Below are 22509 nucleotides of genomic sequence, written 5' to 3' on the forward strand. Positions count from 1 at the left end.
TCCCGCTGTGTGTCTAGGGACAAGGAAACTGTGCAGATAACAGATTGAGAATCAGCTCTGACTATTTATAATTGCAGTTTTCTTAACATCTGCTTCCTTTCCACAGTTTGCTTATGGGTGCAGTAAAACCTAGGATCCGCTTTCAAAAGGCTTGCTGGAAAGATATGTGCCCATTTATGTAAAGTTGTTACGTTGCCTTGTTTATTTTTTTAAAAGAAATGCTCGTTTTGCACAGAAACCAAGGTTGTAGTCATAGGCAGCTTTGCTCTTTATATTGCACAAAATGAATCTATTAATTGTTTGATTTATGGAAGCTGTGGCAACTTTGAAGGCTGGTAAAGCATTGAACAGGTTTTTAGTTATTTCAAATTAGCACAGTGTATTGAAGTGTAAACAGTGTCTTTCTGTCCCCTGCTCCGAGCAGAGCTGGGTCAGTGCTCAGGATGTAACGCTGTTTCAATCTAATATACAATTATTAAAGAAAAAAAAAAAAAGCACAACACATCTAGTGGATTTTTTTTTTTTTAATAAAAGCAGTACTGTCTTTATGTAAAACGTAGTTAATTTAAAGCAAAAGACATTGCTTCCAGGGATAACTAAGGGTTTCATCACCATTTCTGCATCCGTTTCATTTATTTCTTTATTACAACCCGAGCGGGCAGCGCGTTGCTTTGGCTGTGATGGGAGCTCAGGGGGTGCTGAGCAAGATACATCCTAAAACATTCAATTTTGGATTTTTTTTTTTTTAATAAAAGCAGTACTGTCTTTATGTAAAACGTAGTTAATTTAAAGCAAAAGACATTGCTTCCAGGGATAACTAAGGGTTTCATCACCATTTCTGCATCCGTTTCATTTATTTCTTTATTACAACCCGAGCGGGCAGCGCGTTGCTTTGGGTGCGGTGGTAGCTCAGGGGGCGCCGAGCAAGATACATCCTAAAACATTCAATTTTGCTAAAATCAAACTTAAACCGTTCTCTCTTAAACTCCAGGGAATGCTCACTCCTTAAAAGCACTAAGTATCATGCAGTTATTCTCTGGCAAAATACTTGCCAAAGTGATTGTGTGAAGGTGTTTTAAAATTCGATATTCTTGAGCTTTGTTTTACAGCAGCAAGTGTGTTCTGAGGACAGGTGCGGTGGTAGCTCAGGGGGCGCCGAGCAAGATACATCCTAAAACATTCAATTTTGCTAAAATCAAACTTAAACCGTTCTCTCTTAAACTCCAGGGAATGCTCACTCCTTAAAAGCACTAAGTATCATGCAGTTATTCTCTGGCAAAATACTTGCCAAAGTGATTGTGTGAAGGTGTTTTAAAATTCGATATTCTTGAGCTTTGTTTTACAGCAGCAAGTGTGTTCTGAGGACAGGTGAGGAGTTGAAGCCCAGAGTGTTTTAATAGAAAACTTTCCGTTCCTGATACTTTCCATTCTGTGGTTATTTGGGACTCAATCTGGGATGTTGAGGTGTTAGATCTGTCAAAAATGACCCCTAGGAAATGCCGTCTGATGACTCCGTTTCATGTTTGCCTCTGGAGTCACTTTTGTTCCATTTTAATCCCCAAATCTTAAAAAATCTAGGCAGAAGAAGTAAAGGGAATTAAGGGTGATGAGGGTTAATCAGAGGAGGAAGTATGAGGACTGGTAAAGGAGGGAATTGCTTTGCAGAAATTTAATAGAATAATATAGAAATAGTAAGTTGGGCATTATGACTTACGTCTCTGTAATATAAGAGCATAATCCAGTGAAAGCCAATTTATATGACTGATTAAGATGATGTATTTTTATGTAACTATTGCTATACAAAATTTTGTCCTGAGATGACATTAAACAAGACTGTAATGGGATTTGGGAAGGGAATAGAAGTGTATATAATTGAGAGAATTCACCACACTCATTCAGGAACAAAAGTATACGAGCCTTCATTTCGGGATCTAGTCCAGTTATAGACTGTTGTGGAAAGAGTAATTTATTGGGGATATATATATATATATATATATTTATGTATATGTAGACACAGATGTAGCCATGCAGACAAAACCCAAATGCTTCCCCTGGTTTCCTTTCTTTGGATTTACTCCATGTGGGAGTTCTGATGTTCTTCACCATCAGAAACTAGATGGTGGCTTAGATAAGGCTGCGGGTGTTGTCAGATGCTGAAGTTCCTCTTCTATAAATATTTCCAATAGAAGCTTTTGACCACAGGACACAGATCTCCCTTTGGATCCTAAAACCTTTTAAAGGCAGAAAATACTCAAGATGATCTCTTATTTTGGTAGCCTCACAAAAGAAAGAGTAAAGAAATAAAATAGGGCTTGTTTTTCCTAGGATGACCTTGGTTTTGGGAATTGTTTTGGCTTCCTTCCAGGTAGATTGTAAATGTTTTCCAACTTGTCCAAAATATTTATGGTAGTCCCTAACGCACTCTTGCAGGTGGCCCCTTGTGCTGACTCACATGTTGTCATTTCTTTGAATGTAACAGAGAGGTCCAGACTGCAAAATGTCAGGGTTTTTTTTTTCCTAATAACAGCATGTCTGGTTTTGTCACCTATTATTACAAGATTTGTTATCACCAGAGGAGGAGGAATAGCCGGGGTCTGGATCTGTGAGGTAACCAGGGTTGTGGTAGAACCTCAAATACTTTCCCACAGGTGCTCTGGATCTCGGAAGAGTCAAAGAACTACTTTGATATAAATCTGCTTTGGGAAAAGAATGATCTAATGCTTCATCTCAACTGAAAAGTGCTCTCACCCAACCAGGAAACTGTCTGAGACTTTTTTTGGAGAAGCAAGAGCGTTACTGACAGGAAGCATGAAAAGGATCAGGGAAGGTCAGCGTAGAGAAAAGGACCATGGCTGTTGGGTTTGCTTCATACTCTGATACTAGGATCAAGTGGCAACAAATTCCTTTGTCTCTTCTTCTACAAAAACAGCACACCACCACCCTCTTTGTCCTCAGCGTCTGATAGTGGCACTAAGTGTATCCAATATTTATAGGGATTAATTTTACGCTGGTGTAAACTTGGTTGACTACAAGTAGACTTCTAGATCAACATGGAGCTTGCATCTCTGGAGACCCTCCTAGGATCATCAGAGCAGTAACAGAGCTCAGGCCTTGCAAACCTTCCTGGAAGGTGTTCACTTACTGTTTTTTACCTCTAGATAATTGCAATGACTTGTAGGAGAGCGTAACTTTTTTTTCTTTCTTTTGGTCCTGTATTTCACTTTTCCCACCTCAACTATCTGCTCAGGGGAGCTGGAAAGTTTTTGGTGCAGTATCAAGTTGTCTTGATATTCACAGCGCTGGGCAGGTCCTCGCTCTTCCGCGTGTATGTCATTGAGCAGAAGGAGGTGGCTTGTCTATGTAGACCTTCAAGTGACACTGGAAAGAGACTGATGGACTCTCTGCCGTCAGATGAATCCTGTGACAATGTGTTGTCATCCTTTCCTGGGGCTGGCTGCTACCAAACTGATAGTTCCCCCTCACAGTCCTGTGGAATATCCGATTTATCAACTAAACGACTTGAGTTAAATGAAATTAGAGATCATCCCTTTGCTATCAAATCCCATTACTTTCCTTAAGATGGCTTAAGAACTGAAGCGCGAGTAGGATCTACCAGAAAAGAAAGTGTAGAGCTGGAGATGTAGAGAAAGGAGAGATGACTGAAAGGAATTGCTGTTATCTGCTGGGCGGAAAGGAAGGATGCTAATGAGTTGGACATTCCAAAGAAAACACTAATTGTGCTGAGCATGCATACTTCTCCAAGACAGCATTGAAGCATGCCACCAACTGTAACGTCTGTCAGAGAATGTTTAATGTAAAGATGTTCTGTAGAGCACTTGGAGTCATCGGCTGGTGCTGCTTTGGTGACACTCGTGCTGACGCTCGTGGTCTCGTTACTGTTGGGAAGTAAAGCCTTTCACTGCTCCTGGAGAGGGAACATTCCCTGTTATAGAGGTGAAACCTCTAGGTCTGTGCAGCCCACGTCCCTGGAAGCCGTATGGGCTTCTGTTTTCCCATTTATAATGTTCAGAGGAAACGAAGGCTCGTAGAGCGTCAAAGAGGGCAGGGTCTGTGGTCTTGACCTTGTATGAGTTTCTCATGTAGAAGTGAAAATGTTGACATTCCCTCCTCTCTCTCCTCCACCTTCTCTGGGAAGCAAAGCTAATTCTACATTTTCATGGTGGGCTTTTTCTGTGTGCTTCTGACCTCACTAGGGTAGATGTGGCTTCTCAGTAGCATAACAGTCTCAGTTTGTAGAACTTTGCTGGGGGCAAGAAAGGAAGGAGGAGGAATTGTGATCCTTCTGGTTGGTTTTGGTTTTGATCAGATACTTTTTAGAAAAGTACATGGCAGCTGACCACGATAATGATATAGTGCTTTCCTTTTTGCAGTTTGAAGATAAATCTGATGCGGTATTTGATATTACAGAAAAATGTAAGTACTTTTATTTATTTATATAAGGCCATAGTTTCACCAAACATCTCTTAGAAGTATCATTGCTGCTGAAAAAGACTGTCTCTCCCTTCTGGCCCTTGCTCCTCATTCCCTCCCTGCCTTGCCTTCTCAACAAGTGTCACAGAGGAGATGAATTGAAGTTAATGTTTTTTCTTCCTTTGGGTAGTTTTACTCAGTTCAGCTTCTGCTTCACTGTGTGGTGAATGGGACAGAACTGGTTTTTATGTCAGCAATGTTTTGGCAGTAATGTTGGCCCAAGAAGGCTTAGAGTGTTCAAGGAATTGCAGCATCAGGCAGAATTAGCAAAGGACACTTACGCTCGTCCTTTGTTATACATAAAGTTGGTGAATTTTCTGACTCTTTATGATTTTTTTCCTCCCTAGGTGGTGAAATTCTGGATGCAGAAATGTCTGAGGACGCTGACCACAACTTAGCACCTGCCCTCGACAGCATCTCTTACGGGATACAGAACCGAGCAGGGTCTGAAAACTCGCTGCTGGATGACGATGATGATGATTATTTCCTGAACTCTGGGGACCTGGCAGGCATACCTGTTGTTGGGAGTGACAACGAAGACGATCAAAATTTCACTCCAAAAGACACTCTTTCTTCAGCAATTCATGATGAAGACCACCTGGAAGAGGGCAAGAGAGTTACGGAACATGAACTGGACAGTGAAAAGGAAATTCAGATTCAGAATGCAATCCAGAAGGATCTCACTTCACCCTTTGAGCAGGGCCCTGTATTTAAATCAATTCGAAAAGATTTTAGCGTAACAAGAGATAATGGCAAAGAGACTTTTTCAGCAAAGGACAAGAATAGAGAAGGACATTTTCAAGAACGTGAAAAACGGTTGGAAAAAATCCCTAAAGATATGGATTCTAGATTGAAAAGCAGTTTTCTTGACAAAGCAGGTAACTGTTGCCATCGTAGACCTGGCTGCCCAGCAAAGAGGAAGAAAGAACTAGACAGAAATTAGCAATAGGGGTAGTTATTAAAAACATCGTCTTGTTGAAGAGAATGTGCCTGGCTGTATCCAGGAAAGCACTTTATAAAGAACCCTGAAATGCATTTAATCCTGTGTTAGGACCAGGGTTTGCCCAAGGGCTTGGCAGAATTAGGGGGGGGTCTTGTCCTCCACAGCTTGTTTCAAAACCCCGACACATCCTTTGCTGTTGGGGTTCATTAAACCAAGCTGGGTGACAATTCGAGCTCCCTTTTGTTTTTTCTCACTGTTTTATATAGACTTTGGAACTCCTTAAAAGAAAAGATATTGAAGTTCAGGTTAAATTAATAGCCAGGAAAGATATTTTTTTTTTTTGAGCAAAGTTCTTCATTAAGGTACACGTGTTTAAGGCAGGATGTACTTGATGGTAGCATCAGGGGAAGGCTTGTTATTAGTGTCTGCAGGAAGAAAGCCAGAGAGAAACTTGAGATCTGCTTTTCCTGGGAGACCATTCTCCTTCTTCCTCAGATACTTGTGTCTGGGACTTTGTCCAGCCAACGTGGAGGGAGCCAAAGCTGCCTGTAATCCATTCTCGTTTGGGGGAGCCTGACAGTGGTCTGCCTGCCCACGCGCTTGCTTTTGGCTTCCCAAGCTCTGGAAGTCACAGTAGAACAGTGAACGAGGGAGTTAGGAATAACCAGGCTGGAACATGCAGTTTAATTTTATTCAGAAGACTGTATGGAGAGAGAGTTGGCCCACAAGTGAGAGCCTCTCCTCCTGGCTGCTTCTCCAGATTCACAGCTTACAATTCTGATATTTAAACTTGGCATCTTTAGTAACAGCGTCTGAAAATCAGTGCTCCAGGGTTGCACAAATGACAGAGAAGGAATACAGGTGTTTTTAAAATAAAGAAGAGTTAAAGATGTCTCTCTGATTGTTCCTTCAGGTAGAAATCAAGGGAAGAATATTTCTGTGCAAAAAAATGTATCTTAAAATTATTTTTAAATTGGAAATACCTACAGTTATAAGATTGTGGCTGAAAGCTGTGCAGCCTCAGGTAGAGCAGCCAGTAATTGAAACTGCAGTAGTAAATGCTCATAGGCAGCATCCAGAGTCCAGGCAAAACCAGACTTTTCAAAAGATACATGCTCAAAAAGCATAATCCACTGTTTCCTGGGAAGGGGGGAAAAGGCAAAAGACCAGAACAGCAGAGAAAAGGATGAAGGGTGTTGCTCTGAAAAGTATTTTCTGATTTAAGTGTCGAAACACGGGGTAGTTCAGAAGCCACTGGGGTGTGGAAAATTCTGAATGACTGATTCGCCTCAGAATTTTACAACCATTTTGCTGGAATGGGAAAATAGCGACCCAATAGAATAATAAAAAACTGTCAATGCTGTTTAAGGATTGCCATCTGATTTGCAGGGAGGAGAAAGGGAGTAGTTTAGTACCTGCGAGGTGCTGTCAGGCTGTGGGGCTGGGGATCACTGTGAGACTCTAGATGGTTTTAAAGGAAATGCTTTGGAATCTGTATTCATTTATATTTAATGTATATGTTTTCCTCAGTTCATAATCAAGTAGAAGAAACATTACGGACGCAGTTAGCGCCACAAACTCCAGAAACTAACTTCAGGGTAAGCTATAGATCTTTCAAACACTTTTGCAAGTGCAGCAATATACCGGAATAATTCAAAATAACGTATTTTGTATTTGAGTGTAAATTTGAGTATCAAGAAAACTGATCTTCTGACTCTTAAGACATCTTTGCTACTTAAACAGTGCATATAATTTTGTAAAATTTTGCTGACCCTCTCTTTAGATTGAGGATTCTTTTGGTAGCCACTTCTGTTCAGCATGGTCTGGCTGACCCGTGAGCCGAATCTAGACCTGGATGCGTCCGTCCCACCTGCTGCCTTTTTTCCAGCTGAGACAGGGAAGAGCTGTATCCGCAGGAGACGCTGCCCAAAGAGCCGAATTTCCCCCCCTACACTGAACAACCAACTTAGAGAGAGCTGGGTGGCTTTTGCTTTGGCCAGAGGAGTGACAAGGATTGGGGGTGGGTGACAGAGGGTGCTGCAGGGAGACGGAGGCAGCGACTGCTGCGCATCGTTTCTCCCACTGTCCGGTGGCAGGACCCATTTCTCTTGGTCTGCAGCAGAAACTCCCCTCAGCAGCAGCCCAGCTCCTCATGGCAGATGCAGGAGGGTGAATTCTTTTTCATATTATTGTTTCAGGAGTCTAGCTACCTATTTTCTAGTAAGGAATCTATTGGACAAGAGCTGGGGAATTCCTTTGCACCAAATATTAGAATTAAGGAGGAGCCTTTGGATGACGAATATGATAAAGCTATGGCCCCACAGCAGGGACTATTAGACAAAATTAAAGATGAACCTGATAATTCTGAGGTAAGTTTCCCATTGCATTTCTCATTTTGGTCTGACAGCTGACCGCATAAGCTGGACGTAAATTCAGCAATTTATTTGGTTTGTTGACCGAAATTTAACTTGAAGATCGTAGTTTAGTAGAAGGATTTTTCCCTCTTATACTACCGTGAAACCCAACCCCAGCTTTTTGATGTCATGTTACCATGTCACTGAAAATGTTTTGCTTTTCAGTTAGAGACAAAGCAAAGTGCCATAAAACTTTGATTGTGAAATCTGTGGCAATATAGACACTTTATCTCAACTCGGTCTCACTAGCAAAGAAAATGTAAATGATGTTTTGCTGGATCCTTTGTGAGTACTGGCATTCAGACCTGTGCAGGTGAAACAGTGCTGTTGCTGCTGCTTCCCTCTTAAAGGTTGTCTTTGCAAGCACAGTGGTTTGTTGTTTTAAATTAACACTTAGAGGTCAAAGTATTAAAATATGTGCACGCTAGTGAAGTCAATTTAAGGATGTCTTTAAGTGACTTGCTCGTTTGAGACTGACATTTTTTGTGACAACGCAGGTAAAAGTTCAGTAATTGCAAAATGGAGAAGGTCTGCCCCGTGGGTTGCGCGGTGCTGGGACAGGGATTGCTGAGCTCTGACCCTTCTCTTTGCCACTGGTTTGCCCTGTGACACTGGGGACATGAGCTGTGTTGCAATTCCTGTCTCCTCACTGCTAATATTTGGGTTACTTGCCAAACTTTACCTGCAGTTAAAGGTGTGCAGAGCTCCCCAAGGTGCTCACCCCGCTTGCATCGACGCTGGGATGCTGCTTCTTGTGCAGGTGTTAGTTTTTCTAGCACCATTCTGTGTACTCTGCTGTCCCTCCTCTTCTCTTTGGGCCTGTCTTCCCTTTTTTCCTTCTTTTCCCATAATATTTTTGGCTTAATAAAATAAAGAAGTAAGCTAAGTATTTGAAATTGTTCAGACCTCACTGCCCTTCTGATTTGTTCAGTGTCTGTGAGATTGTTCCTTTTTTTTTTTCCTTTTCCTTAAGCGTTAAAAGGTCAAACCAGGTGTAGGTCAGTTGAATCTGTCTATTTTGTCGTCCCGAGATGGCATCTGCTGTGTGGATTTGTGTGGAATGCAATGCAAGATGTCTGTGGTTATCAAAGATCATACTAATAAGTAAAGTGGAGACCTGAAGAATTTAAATATCAAATATCATGTTATTCAATATTTTAATTCCTGGAGTCAAATCCTGTAATTATCAACTCTGCCTGGAAAAAATATGAGAACTCAAGAGGTTCATTTTGTTTTGCTTTATGTTGGAATTAATGTGAGGGGTTTGGGTTTTTTTCATTCATCCTGAAAGATAAGAACATTTCTTGCTGTAACCTGCAGTTGGGGCTGGAGGCTCTTGGCTTTCAGTGCTGTCACGCTGCTGTGACACCACGCTGGGTCATGCACAGTTGATGTCAGGATTTGCCTCCATTTGTTTTACTTGTATTGACTAAGGATAAAACTGCACTCCAAATGCTTAAAGAACTGTATTTCTGCAAATAACTAGGTTTGAAATTGTAATATTAAACAAAAAATGGTGCTTTAAAACCCATCATCAGGGGAGACCTTTAGAGTAGGGTAGATGGTTGGACTTGATGATCCCGGGGGTCTCTTCCAGCCTAGATGATTCTGTGATTCTATGATCACGGCACACTCACACACAGCTTAAAAGCTTCTCTTACCTGAGCTTTGAAGGTTTCAGCCTGATGGCTCCCAGGATGAGGGAACACCATTGCCTGTTCTCCTGGGAAACCTGTTGGGAATTAGTTTGGTTGTCTCAGTATAGAAACTCACCATTTCCCGCAGGAGGAAGAGAAGTGTTAAGTTTAAGCAGGCATTATGTGGCTGTTGGTGTGTGGTTTTAGGGGATGGCTTAAGCTGAGGGAGCAGTTTGCTGCCACGGAGAAGCGAGAGCTTAATTTTGCGTAATGATTTAGAATTGGCTTACCTTGCAGCCAGCCAGCAGCCGCGAATTTAGCTCAGTCATAACATGACATCATGCCCTCGCTGCTCTCAAACAACTGTAAGTAGGTTAAATCTTATCATCTCTGTAGTTCCAAGAGATTATGCTTTTCAGCCTGTTAAGATTTACATGCAGAGTGTTACAATCTGCTTTATGGTTCAGATTTCTAGGGAGAGGAGGGGCAGAAAGCGTGGTGTCAGAAGTATGAATAGCTGCAGGGGAGTGAGCTAGTAATTGGGAGTGTGTCAGCTCTTCCACCAGCGAGTGTCTGCAGGGATTTTCTCAGCCTGTAGAAAACGTGAGGTGACTCCCTTCTCAGGGAAGCCGGCCTGAGCAGGGACTGGGATGGTCAGGGCTTTGATCTGCTGCTCCTCTGAGCTCCGTAGCTGGTGGTTAAGTGCAGAAAGCTTCTCCCAGGTCCCAGTCTCTGTTTCACCATTATCATCTATGAGCGTGAAGATAAAGCTCGTTTCACAGAGTGTAGGGGCAAGGACTGCAAAGCACTTCTAGATGGAGCGTTGGTGTGAGTGGAGAGCAGAGATTCCTCTTAAGCTTTGGTTGAATTCCGAGCTCTCCTGGAGCACAGCAGGGAAGGGGGCTGCACCAGGGGGCCACACTTTTCCATTTCCATGTGACACCCCCAGTTGTAGTTTGCTGCAGAATCTGTGCTTGGTGATCACGGAGCAGTATCTTATAACCCTGGCCCTTGGAGCAGGCATAGGGGAACTCATCTCTGCCTTCCTGCACGTTAAAATTCAGTACAGCTTTATGAAAGAATGGAAATCATGTCACCTGTTATTACATGTGTGTATTTGTTCTCCTTTTCCTTTCCCTTTGTTTCAGGAGTACGGCCAACAGCCAAAATCTCAGGAAGGGGAGCTGAAAATCAGTGCTGTATTTTCAGTCAGTGGCAGCCCTCTTGGTAAGAAATAGGCAAGACTAACTTTATTTAAATCTAAAATATCTCGCCTTTGCAAATAACCTTGCAGTTATTCTGCATTTTGTTTGCTATGTCTGACCCCAGTAGGAAAAAAGAACGAGTTTGTTTTAGAGACAATAACATTCAGAGATTGAAAAATAATCGTATTTTTAGGCATAGGAAAATTGAATGTGAAAAGGATGTTAAAGTGCATTCTCAGTCTTAAGAGTTGTTGAAACAATCTACTATGCAGAAAGCAGGGCACAGGGCATGTATTTATGGGAGTTCATCTGCTATTTAATTCTCCCTTAGACCTTGACAACCCAAATGAAGTCATGAGCTATGTGCTTGCCCCCTGCACACCAGTGAATTATGTGTAATAGATATATAACAGTTACTCTATGTTTTCTCTGTGGTTTTTTTCTTTTTTTTTTTTTTTTTTTAGCTCCACAGCTGTCATCAGGTTTCCAGCCTGCTGTGGCATCCTCTGGCATGAGTAAAATGCTGCCTTCAGTTCCAGCCACAGCTGTTCGGGTTTCCTGTTCTGGCTGTAAAAAAATCCTGCAGAAGGGGCAAACCGCGTACCAGAGGAAAGGCTCGACCCAGCTCTTCTGCTCCACACTGTGCCTCACTGGATACACCGTCCCAGCTCCTCGCCCACCAGCTTCTACCAAGAAAACCTGCTCAAGCTGCTCAAAGTAGGACAGTGGTTTCATTTCTTCTAGTAATAAGCCTTCCACTATCTGTTTGAATATCAGTTAAATTCTCTTTTTAGGCAGCACACTGTTTCTGCCACTTCTGTTGCGCTTCCCTTCAAAAAATCATGGCCAATGCTGTTCTTTGTTAATAATATTTGTCTGCTTTCAGTTCCAATTCATTAATTGGATTTTACATACACATAGATTTAAAAGCCTCTGTTGTGAAGTGTGTATCTTACCTTTTTTTTTAATTTAAATGAGCTGTATTTGTAAAGGTGCTGTGCTCTCCTGCCGTTTTAAAATGTCATTGCGCTATCAAAACCATTAACAAAAAATACTTTATGTATTATTCCTTCTAGATGAAAATAAATGTACCAAATCCCTAAAATGAAATAAAACCACAGGTAAATTAATATACTTGAGGCAGGATATTTCCTTAGATTCTAAAAAAATTTTAACTCTCCAGCCCGGCTCCATTCCTTAAGCTTAGGTTTTAGCTCTTCAAAACATGTCACAGCTGCTGTTATTTAATCATGGCTAAACTCTCATACAATGCAGAGAGACTCAATTTATTAAGAGCTGAGTTTTTCAGGTAGTAGGGACTTCAGTACCCAAATCATTTACTTTTACCTAGACCCATAGTGGGAAGGTGAGGTTTGCTCCTGAGCCTACATGGTTATAATTCAGTTAATTATTCTTTTCACTTGCTGTCTCGGTGTGGACAGGCCTTGGAATAACGTTCAGGAGTCTTGACTGTAATTTGGTTTTGTTCTGTTGAAAAATGGTTTGTCTCTGAGAAGACGAGCAAGGAGGAGGCGTCCCTCCAACCAAGAAAATTATATACGTATTTCTTCCTGGTTTTTTGACTTAAGGGCTTTGAAAGTTTTCTGTGATTGACTGTTTCAAAAGAGGGAAGAGATAAGGAGGAAGTTCAGCTTGTTAAATCCAGCAACAAATAAACATAATTATAGGGGGGATATGAGAGATGGGAAGTTACAGTCCTGGTCAGACCGCTTTGCACTGAACTACATGGTGATTAGAAATTGTGACCTTTCGTTTTTCCCTACCCTGTTATGATTGCTATTTTCATTGCTAAATGGAATAATTCCACATATCCTGCCTTCTATTACTTTTTTTTAATAAAGACTGTGCAAAACAGTTACCTTTTCCCAGTTCCTTTTGAAAAGATTTAATGATACGGCTCGATGTGTTTATAGGTCACTCCTAAGTTCAGGTAGAAAATGTTTCACAAAATACCTACTGGAGAATTGTACTTCTTAACTATTTTCCTAATAGGAAAAGAAAAACTAAGTTGGGTACTTAGATCAGCAAAAAGAAAAGCTTTAAATTCAATGAATCCACCCTCTTCTAGAGAGTGTTTAGTCTGCAGAAAAAGAGAGAGCAGCAAGTTGACATGAAACCAACATTAATTGTCTCTTTGTTTGTTTTTTCTGTTTTTCCATAGAGACATTCTAAATCCAAAGGATGTAATCACTGCCCAGTTTGACAATACAAACTCCAGTAAGGATTTCTGCAGCCAGTCTTGTCTTTCTACCTATGAACTGAAACGGAAACCTGTCGTTACTATTCACACTAACAGCATCTCAACCAAGTGCAGCATGTGCCAGAAGAACGCCGTGGTAATGGCAAACTCCTTTTTCGGTTTAATTTCCTCTAGATCAGGGCAAGTTGCTGTCTCAGAGATGAACATGCATATTCTTTCTGTTCTCGTTATATATTCTATATTCTTTCTTTCCTTCCAGATCAGGCACGAGGTGAATTACCAGAACGTTGTGCACAAGCTGTGCAGCGACGCCTGCTTCTCCAAATTCCGCTCGGCCAACAACCTGACCATGAACTGCTGCGAGAACTGCGGGGGCTACTGCTACAGCGGCTCCGGGCAGTGCCACGTGCTCCAGATAGAGGGACAGTCCAAAAAGTTCTGCAGTTCCTCCTGCGTGACAGCGTACAAGCAGGTATACTTTGACAGAAGATTAAAAATACCTCCTCGATTAGATTTGGGGTGTTTCTTAAAACACCCAGTTTATTGGCCGATTATTTCAGTTATTGCCTTGGTCTGAGGTACCTCCTTTTGCCCAAACATTGCTTAGTTTCCCTTAACACAGAACCAGATTATTCCAGGGTAAGAGGAGACACAGAGGGACCGATCAGCAGCAGAAGACTGTGACTTTTTTCAGCCTTTGAGATGCTCTCCCTGTTTAAGTATTCTCTGTTGAACTGTAGCATCTGAATTAAGTGGAGAGGGAAAGAAATAATTAGTTGATAATTTTGATTATAATTTTTAAATGTTTAATATTTAAATTTTGATTGTAGTGGAGCCTCATAAAAAGCTGAGCAGTTGAGAGAACCTTAATTTATTATAATAGCTCAATTATTTTTGACTGAATTATTTTAACACGATTACTTCAGGAAAAATTGCCTTCTGATAAGATAGTGTAACTTCATTTTGTGACTTGACTTTGCTACCCCATTATTCAGGCCACTTAGGCCAAGAAAGGCCTAATGGATTAAAAAAAAATAAATCTGGTAGAAGTATTTCATACAGAAAATTACCTAAAACATTAGTTATCCTCTGAAACAAATCTGGAAATTAAATTAAATAATCTGGAAAGGAGTGGGATTTCACGCTGCTTTTCCATCTCACGTCAAAAGCTCATATATGTTAGTCTTCCTAAAAAACAGTCCGTTCAAAGCTTAGAATTCTTGTCTATTTTTTATTGATTTTTAAAAGGCATTCACCTTAATTGTCAGATACATTCTGATAGTTTCTGGGGGTTTGCGGGTGAGAGAGGAACCTCCTCCTCTCTGTTCATTTTCTCATCTGCTAAATGGGAATATTCCTTACATAGGTAGCTGATGGATTAAAAATCATAAGCAAAATGCTGCTTCTCAGCCAAAATGTTGAACAATCTGTGCTACTACAGCACATAGTGTGGTTTGCACTGGGAGGCCTTTGCCCTGGCACCCAGGTACCATCCAAACTGGTCTGCAAAAGCAGTGCTTATCCTGAAATCTTCATCACAAATAATACCGCTCTAAAATACGTGCTGTGTCAAGTGCACTGGCAGTCACTTTTATACATGTTTTATATGCTAGTGATTCATTTCCAGGTTAATAAAAATATTAAGGTTCAAATGGGTGACGGATTTCCATGTTTCCACAGAAGTCAGCTAAAATCACGCCCTGCACACTCTGTAAATCTTTGAGATCTTCGGCCGAGATGATCGAGAGCACAAATAACTTGGGAAAAACTGAGCTGTTTTGCTCCGTTAACTGCTTGTCAGCCTATAGAGTAAAAATGGTTACATCTGCAGGTAAGTTTATCCTTTTGCTTCTTTAGAAGCCTAATTTCTCGTAGCTCATATCCAAACTTGATTTGTTTTGAATTAAGACTGATGTTCTTTTTGAGGGTGTGGGAAGTGGCGCTTTTTTTTTAAAGGGAGGTGCTGAGATGGGAACATAAGGACTTTCCACCATAGATAACAGTGACAGCAGAGCCATTTCAGCTTTGTTTTCAGAGAGCTTAAACATGATAATAATAAACCTTAATCTGTTTTCTGCTCTTGCAAGTGCAGCTGGTGGGTTTCCCAGCAGACAAATCCACTTCTGTGGCCATGTGCTGTCCCACCACTGGGACTGTCCTGCTCCTGCTCGCCAGGGTGGTGAGCTCAGTTACCTCTGCCTGGTGTTGCAAACGTAGCCTCAGCTATTTTTCTTGTAAAGCAGAAAAATGCTTACTGACATCCTAGGGATACTGGGACATTAATTAAAGAATTTGGCAAACAACAGGCACCGCAGCTGCAGTGTCTGCTTCTGGATCTTGAGAAACCTCATCTTGGGCTTCTCTGTGTGCCTTGGCTTGTCAGTCACGTTCTCTGGATTTGTATGCACGGTGCAGAATTATCTGCCAGACAACTTGGTGTTGCATAAATCACTTTTTCTTTCTCTGTTTCACCCTCAGGTGTTCAAGTTCAGTGCAACAGCTGTAAAACTTCAGCAAACCCTCAGTATCACTTGGCGATGTCAGATGGGAGCATACGCAATTTTTGCAGCTACAGTTGTGTGGTGGCTTTTCAGGTGTGACATCCAGGATTTCTTCTTAGCTTAATTAGTAGCATCATGAATCGATGGTGCGAATATCTGGGATTTGGGGTAAAATAGGTAATATTGTAAAATAAAATCTGTTCCTCCATTTGTTCCCCTGCAGAATTTGTTCAACAAGCCTGCAGGAACGAACTCCTCGGTGGTACCTCTCTCTCAAGGGCAGGTCATTGTAAGCATTCCCTCGGGGGCGACGGTGTCGGCCGGAGGCACCACCTCGACGGTGTCCCCCAGCTCCATGAGCAGCTCGGCTGCAGCTGGTCTCCAGAGGCTGGCTGCCCAGTCCCAGCAAGTCACTTTTGCCCGCCCTGTTGTAAAACTCAGGTGTCAGCACTGTAACAGATTGTTTGCAACCAAACCCGAGCTGCTTGACTACAAGGTAATAAAGATTTGGGCTTTTCAACTTGGTATTTCTCAACAGAAACCCAAGAAATTGTAGCTTATGTGCAGTGGTCTCTCAGTACTGCTCTGTGCTTCCTGTGACCTGCCGTGGAGGAATTTGGAACTGATTTTGGTTATCATTTAACCATTACTGAAATTAATACTGATATTAGCTTTTTGGTCTTAAAACCAGAAAAAAAACAAAAAAACAACCTCCACTAACCCAAACACTATGATTGCCTGGCTAGGTAAGCACATTCCTGATTCTTGGTCTCAAAGATGATCCTTTTAATTCCAAGACAAAGCACATTGGTGAGGGCTTTCTGCAGAAAATTGTGTTGTCTTTGTCATAAAGCAAAATGGGGAGAATTATTTGCCAGTGCTTCTCGTGGTTGATTTGCAAGGGCATAAATATGCTTCTGAGTTTTTATTAACTATCGAAATACATTATCTGGGGTGTGAAGCATTGAAACCCAAACGTTCTGGCTGTGTTGCAGGGTAAAATGTTCCAGTTTTGTGGGAAGACCTGCTGCGATGAGTACAAGAAGAGGAGCAGTGTGATAGGGCTGTGTGAGTACTGCAGGACTGAGAAGATCATCAAGGAGACGGTGCGGTTCTCAGGCATCGATAAGACGTTCTGTAGCGAAGGTGAGGAAGGGCAGGGCTGTGTCTCAGATGAATCAAAGTCAGAAGTGTTTTTTGCCTTAATGTTATTAGTGACGCTAAGAGAAACCTAAAGAAACAGAAAACTCTTTTATTAGGTTTAGAAACACAGAACTTTGTGCACACTTAGCATTTTAATGGTGTGTTTCCACAAATTATTACAGATATAACTAAACATAAGAGCTAGAAGTGCCAAGGAAATCTCATTTTGATATTGAAGGATGCTTTTGTTTTCTTGCTGTTTTCTCTTCTTTTAGGTTGTAAGCTGCTCTACAAACACGACTTGGCTAAACGCTGGGGAAACCACTGTAAAATGTGCAGTTACTGTTTACAGACTTCTCCCAAATTGGTCCAGAGTCACTTTGGGGGGAAAATGGAGGAATTTTGTTCAGAGGAGTGCATGTCTAAATTCACAGTCTTGTTTTACCAGGTAAGCAATATTCTCACACAGCGTCCTCTAGAATGTAAATGTGTGAGCCAAAGAGCCTTTGTAAATCCGGAGCTGCCTGTAGTTGACTTCTGTGTCTGTGGAATATATTTTCTCTATGTGAGAGATGAGTAAATCCTTAACTTTTGAGTATGTTTTCTATTTAGAGAACACCTAATAAGGGCTGTGGGCAGACAGACACTGAAGGTTCTGTTGTTCTGTCTTAAGACTGCATCATTTGTGCAGTTTACAGATTTCTGTACACTATATTTGCTGAACAGTTTGAAGAAAGGTTTTTATTCACTTGCTCTCTGTTGCTGTTTACAGGTGTGTTTAATTTCTCCCTCCCTCTATTTCCTAGATGGCAAAGTGTGATGGGTGTAAGAGACAAGGGAAACTCAGCGAGTCCATGAAGTGGCAAGGGGAGATCAAGCATTTTTGCAACCTGCTTTGTATTCTGTTGTTCTGCAATCAGCAGAGCGTTTCTGACCCTGCCCCCCCAAACAACACAGGTAAACACAGGCCTTTTGGTGCACACAAAAGTGATAGGAACCTTTATTTGGAAATTGGATTTGTTTTGAAGTAGACCCTCTAGTGGGGGCCTTGCCCATTGCCATTGAACGGGCTCAGTTTTAAATCTTTCTCTTACTTTAGGGAATTTCAAATTTCTGCAGGTGTGAGATGAGATTGGTTCATATACTAAATCTAGGTTGTATTTTAAGGAAGGTGAAACAAAAGCACTCACTTTTCAATCGGTTTCATAAAACAAAGGTCCAACTTAGTGGGGTAAAATGAACTGATATCTGTTGAAGATACGTTAAGTACTTCACTTGTCTCCTGTGCTTGGTTAGACATAGTGAGATACAGTAGAATGTTAATATTCCTCTAACAAAAAAATAATCAGTTGGTGAAATTAGTGGACTTAATGGTTGTAAGTATTTGTAGGTATATGAAGAGTTACCATTTCTATGTCATTAAGTGTTGATTCTTGAGGTATTAATGCGGAGATGTAGCTCTTTCCTTGCCCATTATTTTAGCAAATGGAACGGGAAGGAGGGTGGGAATGAAACCCACCAGAATAGGAACTGTGATTTCTGTAGGGAATGAGATGCAAAGGGAAGAAAGGCCCACAAAGACAGGAAGAGGAAGCCAAAGAAAGGGCAGGAATAGCACTGATCCTAGAGAGGGGCATAATCTCCCACTGAGCGGTGGTGACTGAGACGATAAGGTACCCAAGGAGCAATAAAGAGTATGAACTCAAAGTTTATAGCAGGCACCAGCCCATACTCAGCTCTTCAGCTTTGTGCACATCTGCTGCTTACATTGGTGGGAGCTGTTTTCCCTGAATTCGGAGATTTCTTCATTTGGAGATAAGTCGGGAGGGTGGGTGTTGTTTCAGAAATGCTGTGTTATAAATTAACTTATGCTTATTTTAATTTTCTTCTCTTCATTCCCTCCAGCAAACCTTTCTATGGCACCAGCTTCCTCGTCAGGCCCTCCTTCTCTGAGAAAGGACTCGACCCCTGTCATAGCAAACGTGGTGTCCCTTGCAAGCACCCCTGCTGCCCAGCCTACCGTTAACTCCAACAATGTTTTACAGGGTAAGGCTGCTGAATATGATGCTTGTATTTTTAAAACCCTATTCCTGAACATTTATATTTGTTCAGGGATCTCTTCCACTGAGGATCTCTTCATTATGCTCCACGTTGGTGCAGATTGGTTACAGTTTCGTGCTTCTTTCCCTAGGCGTAAATAATGACTTAAATTAATGTACATACACCAGGGAATGAGGTTTATTGGGAACTCTTTCTCTTGAGAAAGAGCAGAGCATGGATTATTGTCCTTGATGATAAGTACAAAGGCTGTTGTATGTTTTTTCTTCACAGGTGCAGTCCCTACTGTGACAGCAAAAATAATAGGAGATGTAAGTTTTACGAGAGACTCTTTTTCTCACTTTGGCCCAGTTTGTATCAATAACAAGTAAAGTATCCAAGAATTTTGCACCATCATTTTGTAACTGCTTTTCCTAGTTGTGATTGGGATTTAAAATTCATCCAGTTTGCAGATGCTTTTTCTAAAATGTATAGAGCTTGTATGGTATAAAGTCTTTTTGTGCCCACTGACAGATTGATTCGATGTTTTAAGACGAAGCTTGTTAAACTGGAGCTCTTGAGATGGCTGTAGTTCTCAAGCAATTCCTGTGTGGCTTCTGTACTTGAGGCCACCTTTTGTGGCCAGAAGTGGGATGTGGTGTCAAAAGGACTAACGTGGGAGGAAGGGGACCACCCCCTGGTAGTGTGGTGACAGAGCTGTGGGAAGCCATCGTCACCGCTTATCTGGGGATGGCTCCTAGAGTTCCTATTCTTGAGCAATTTGAGGTAGCAATTTGTGGTGTGCAGCTCACAACTCTCTTAAAAGGTGAAGATTTTATTGTGTAGCTCTTAGGTTCTGGAAGAGTCATACCCTTGCTTTTAGCTGAAGTGTCATTTACAGATTAGAGTATGAACCCTCCCTAATGAAGCAGATCCTGATGTTTGAATGCACGGCTGAAAATCACAGTGAGCAGCACCTGACCTTAGTACAAACAGGAACAGTTGGTCTGTGTGTAATCAGGAAGTGATACTGATGCTGCCGGTGTTTGTGTTTATTTTTTACTTCAATTGCTTTTCAGTAGTTTCACATCACTTTACTAAGTTTTTTGATTATCTGTATCAGCCAAAATTTTAGTTGTCAAAAGAATTTTACAATTAAGTCCTCATGAGATCCCTGCCATCAGTAACATTCCAGGGTCAAAAGTTTATAGAGGTTGTTTGACTCCAGAAACCAAACATACTTGCAGGCTTGCTCACTGCACTGGTAACAGAAGAAAAGCCTGTTGGTTGAGTAAAATAAATTGAGGTGAAGACCAGAAAGTGCCGAATACATTAGCACGCTCTTCTTGCAATAGTTTTTAAATGATCATTTTGATCAGCAAGAAAAGTTTTAAATTGTTCAACCTCCCATAGTAGAGAATAAATACTAATGTTGTGATATCCTTCAAACCAGTACTGATTCTGCCCTCATGTGTGTTTTTCCCAACAGGCTAGCACTCAGACAGATGCCCTAAAGCTGCCACCCTCACAACCGCCCAGGCTTCTAAAAAACAAAGCGTTACTGTGCAAGCCCATCACACAGACTAAGGCCACCTCCTGCAAACCTCACACCCAAAACAAAGAATGCCAGACAGGTACGTATTGAATCCCCTACCTGTTCTAGAATGGTCTTTATTTCAGTTGAGAGAGTAATGCATGACTTATGTAACAGAGAATATTTTAATATTTTAAAACCTTAAATAGTTTTCAGATTGTCTTACGGTGTTTTCCAAGTAGCAGTTTGCCTCACAAGTGGAAAATATTTTCCATTCTTTGAAATCCTTAAAGCTTCATGAGTTAAATCTTGAGATTTAACTCATCTTAGCATCCTGCAGTCATCTTCACTGTGGAAAATGAAGTGCAATAGTTAAGTGACACGCAAAAGGCTACGGAGGGAACTTCTTTATCTCAGGCCAGAATTTGTGAGTTCTTAGCTCTGACAGCACAGGCCACAAGAGCGGACTCACTTTAATAATGTGCATGATTTCTCAAGGATTGTTTCAACTCTCACTTTCCTCTAATTATTAGATACAGATACAGAGAACCTCTGAAAATTAAGTCCCTATTTCCAGGATAATTTCATTGGATATGTATTTGCTCTAAGCTCTCTCTCTGGATGGGAGGAAACAAACACCTTCAAAAGCTGTTCCATAGTCCGGTCCAGCATTGAGGAGTGGCTTTGTCATCATTGTTGCTATAGAAGGAGAGTATCTAGTGTTGATGTAAACCGACACGCAAAAGGCTACGGAGGGAACTTGTTTTCCTCAGGCCAGAATTTGTGAGTTCTTAGCTCTGGCAGCACAAGCCACAAGAGTGGACTCACTTTAATAATGTGCATGATTTCTCAAGGATTGTTTCAACTCTCACTTTCCTCTAATTATTAGATACAGATACAGAGAATCTCTGAAAATTAAGTCCCTATTTCCAGGATAATTTCATTGGATATGTATGTGCTCTAAGCTTTCTCTCTGGGTGGGAGGAAACAAACACCTTCAAAGGCTGTTCCATAGTCCGGTCTGGCATTGAGGAATGGCTTTGTCATCATTGTTGCTACAGAAGGAGAGTATCTAGTGTTGATGTAAACCTTCTAATGAAGAAGGTGAAGTTAAGTGGGAAGATTGTAGTTAGTTTCTTACTTAGTTTTTTAATAGTACCTTCTTATGGTCTTGTAGTTACTTGTGAGATAATTGCAGTAACACACCACTTACCTGGATGTAGCTGACACCTATTTCCACTCTTCCCTTCCCACATGCCTGTGTGTGCTCACCGTGCTGTTTATTTCCAAACTGTGCTATTAATACTTGTTACAGCAAAGTTAAAGTGAAAGGTGACTGTGAACCAAGATGCAGTGCTGTGCTCACCGAGTTACAAACACAAGGCCAGACAATTATCATGGAGTGCAGTGGACAGTCATGTGGTTAAACAACTTTTGGTGTGTTCTATTTTTGACAGAAGAAGAAGTAGTTCCACCCCAGATCGTTGTGGTACCTGTTCCTGTACCAGTGTTTGTGCCAGTGCCCCTTCACCTCTACACTCAGTACACACCGGTTCCGCTCGGGATGCCCGTACCTGTAAGTTGTGCTTCAGTTCACTGGAGGGCTGGGTTTCAGTCTGGGCTCTGAACAGGGCATGGAGCACTGTCACTAGTGTTTGTGACTAGTCATGTGAGAGGTATTTGCAGTCCTTGAAGCCATTTCTTTCCTCATCACATCGTGTTGGGTTACGCATCATCACACAAAACTGCCAATTTGTGGGGTTATTGCAGAAATGAGACAAAATGTCCAATCTGGAGTTATTTTAGAATTAAATTTAGTAGTCCTAAAACATATGTAAGATTAAATGAGAGGAATCTCCTTTCCTTCAGCCCCAAACATGCCCTAATATTTTCCCTGTGCTCCATAGGTACCAGTTCCCATGCTCTTCCCCACTACCCTGGATAATGCTGATAAGATCATTGAAACTATTCAGGACATCAAGGAAAAGATTCCCACTAATCCGTTTGAAGCTGATCTCCTTCAGATGGCAGAAATGATTGCAGAAGATGAGGAGAAAGACAAAACACACTCTCATGGTGGTATGTGATGTTTCTGAAAAGGAAACAGAATGCAGTGAGATGGGGATCCTCTCATCATGGAAAATAGGTAGAGAAATAGATGTAGGGTCTATACTGGCTGCTTCCCAGTTAGACATGCCAAGTTAGATGGTCCTGTCGACTTACCAGCATTTATTTTCCACAATAAAAGTGCTCACGCAGGTGGAGTGCCAGCCTAGACACAACTGTTATGCTTATGTCATGTCTCAGCAATTTTGATGACTTATTCTTTTAACATGAGGCAGCCTTCTGGGAATTCAGCTGAACTGGGTATTTGGAGATAGTT

The 22509-nt window shown here is 41.5% G+C and overlaps 1 protein-coding gene across 5 annotated transcripts in view; it reads left to right on the plus strand.

Annotated features, from left to right (window-relative positions):
- Positions 1 to 22509, plus strand: part of ZMYM4 (zinc finger, MYM-type 4) — a 44091-nt gene that overhangs the window by 7898 nt on the left and 13684 nt on the right. For 3 of the 5 annotated variants that reach the window (XR_001412542.1, XM_014946559.1, XM_014946556.1), the window contains exons 2-20: positions 4392 to 4434; positions 4839 to 5369; positions 6965 to 7032; positions 7633 to 7803; positions 10634 to 10712; positions 11155 to 11407; positions 12873 to 13047; positions 13171 to 13383; positions 14592 to 14742; positions 15390 to 15505; positions 15636 to 15908; positions 16408 to 16558; positions 16831 to 17003; positions 17362 to 17512; positions 18461 to 18601; positions 18887 to 18924; positions 20082 to 20226; positions 21584 to 21702; positions 22034 to 22205. Coding sequence is in view for 4 of the 5 variants with exons in the window: in XM_014946559.1 (XP_014802045.1) it covers positions 4862 to 5369; positions 6965 to 7032; positions 7633 to 7803; positions 10634 to 10712; positions 11155 to 11407; positions 12873 to 13047; positions 13171 to 13383; positions 14592 to 14742; positions 15390 to 15505; positions 15636 to 15908; positions 16408 to 16558; positions 16831 to 17003; positions 17362 to 17512; positions 18461 to 18601; positions 18887 to 18924; positions 20082 to 20226; positions 21584 to 21702; positions 22034 to 22205 (3097 nt within the window). In the remaining variant the exon portion in view is untranslated. Of the gene's footprint in view, positions 1 to 4391; positions 4435 to 4838; positions 5370 to 6964; positions 7033 to 7097; positions 7455 to 7632; positions 7804 to 10633; positions 10713 to 11154; positions 11408 to 12872; positions 13048 to 13170; positions 13384 to 14591; positions 14743 to 15389; positions 15506 to 15635; positions 15909 to 16407; positions 16559 to 16830; positions 17004 to 17361; positions 17513 to 18460; positions 18602 to 18886; positions 18925 to 20081; positions 20227 to 21583; positions 21703 to 22033; positions 22206 to 22509 lie in introns of those variants that run through there. The other 2 variants (XM_014946557.1, XM_014946558.1) reach the window with 2 other exon arrangements.

The sequence above is a fragment of the Calidris pugnax genome, unplaced genomic scaffold (assembly GCF_001431845.1).
Source record: "Calidris pugnax isolate Ruff unplaced genomic scaffold, ASM143184v1 scaffold113, whole genome shotgun sequence".
NCBI classification, from domain to species: domain Eukaryota; kingdom Metazoa; phylum Chordata; class Aves; order Charadriiformes; family Scolopacidae; genus Calidris; species Calidris pugnax.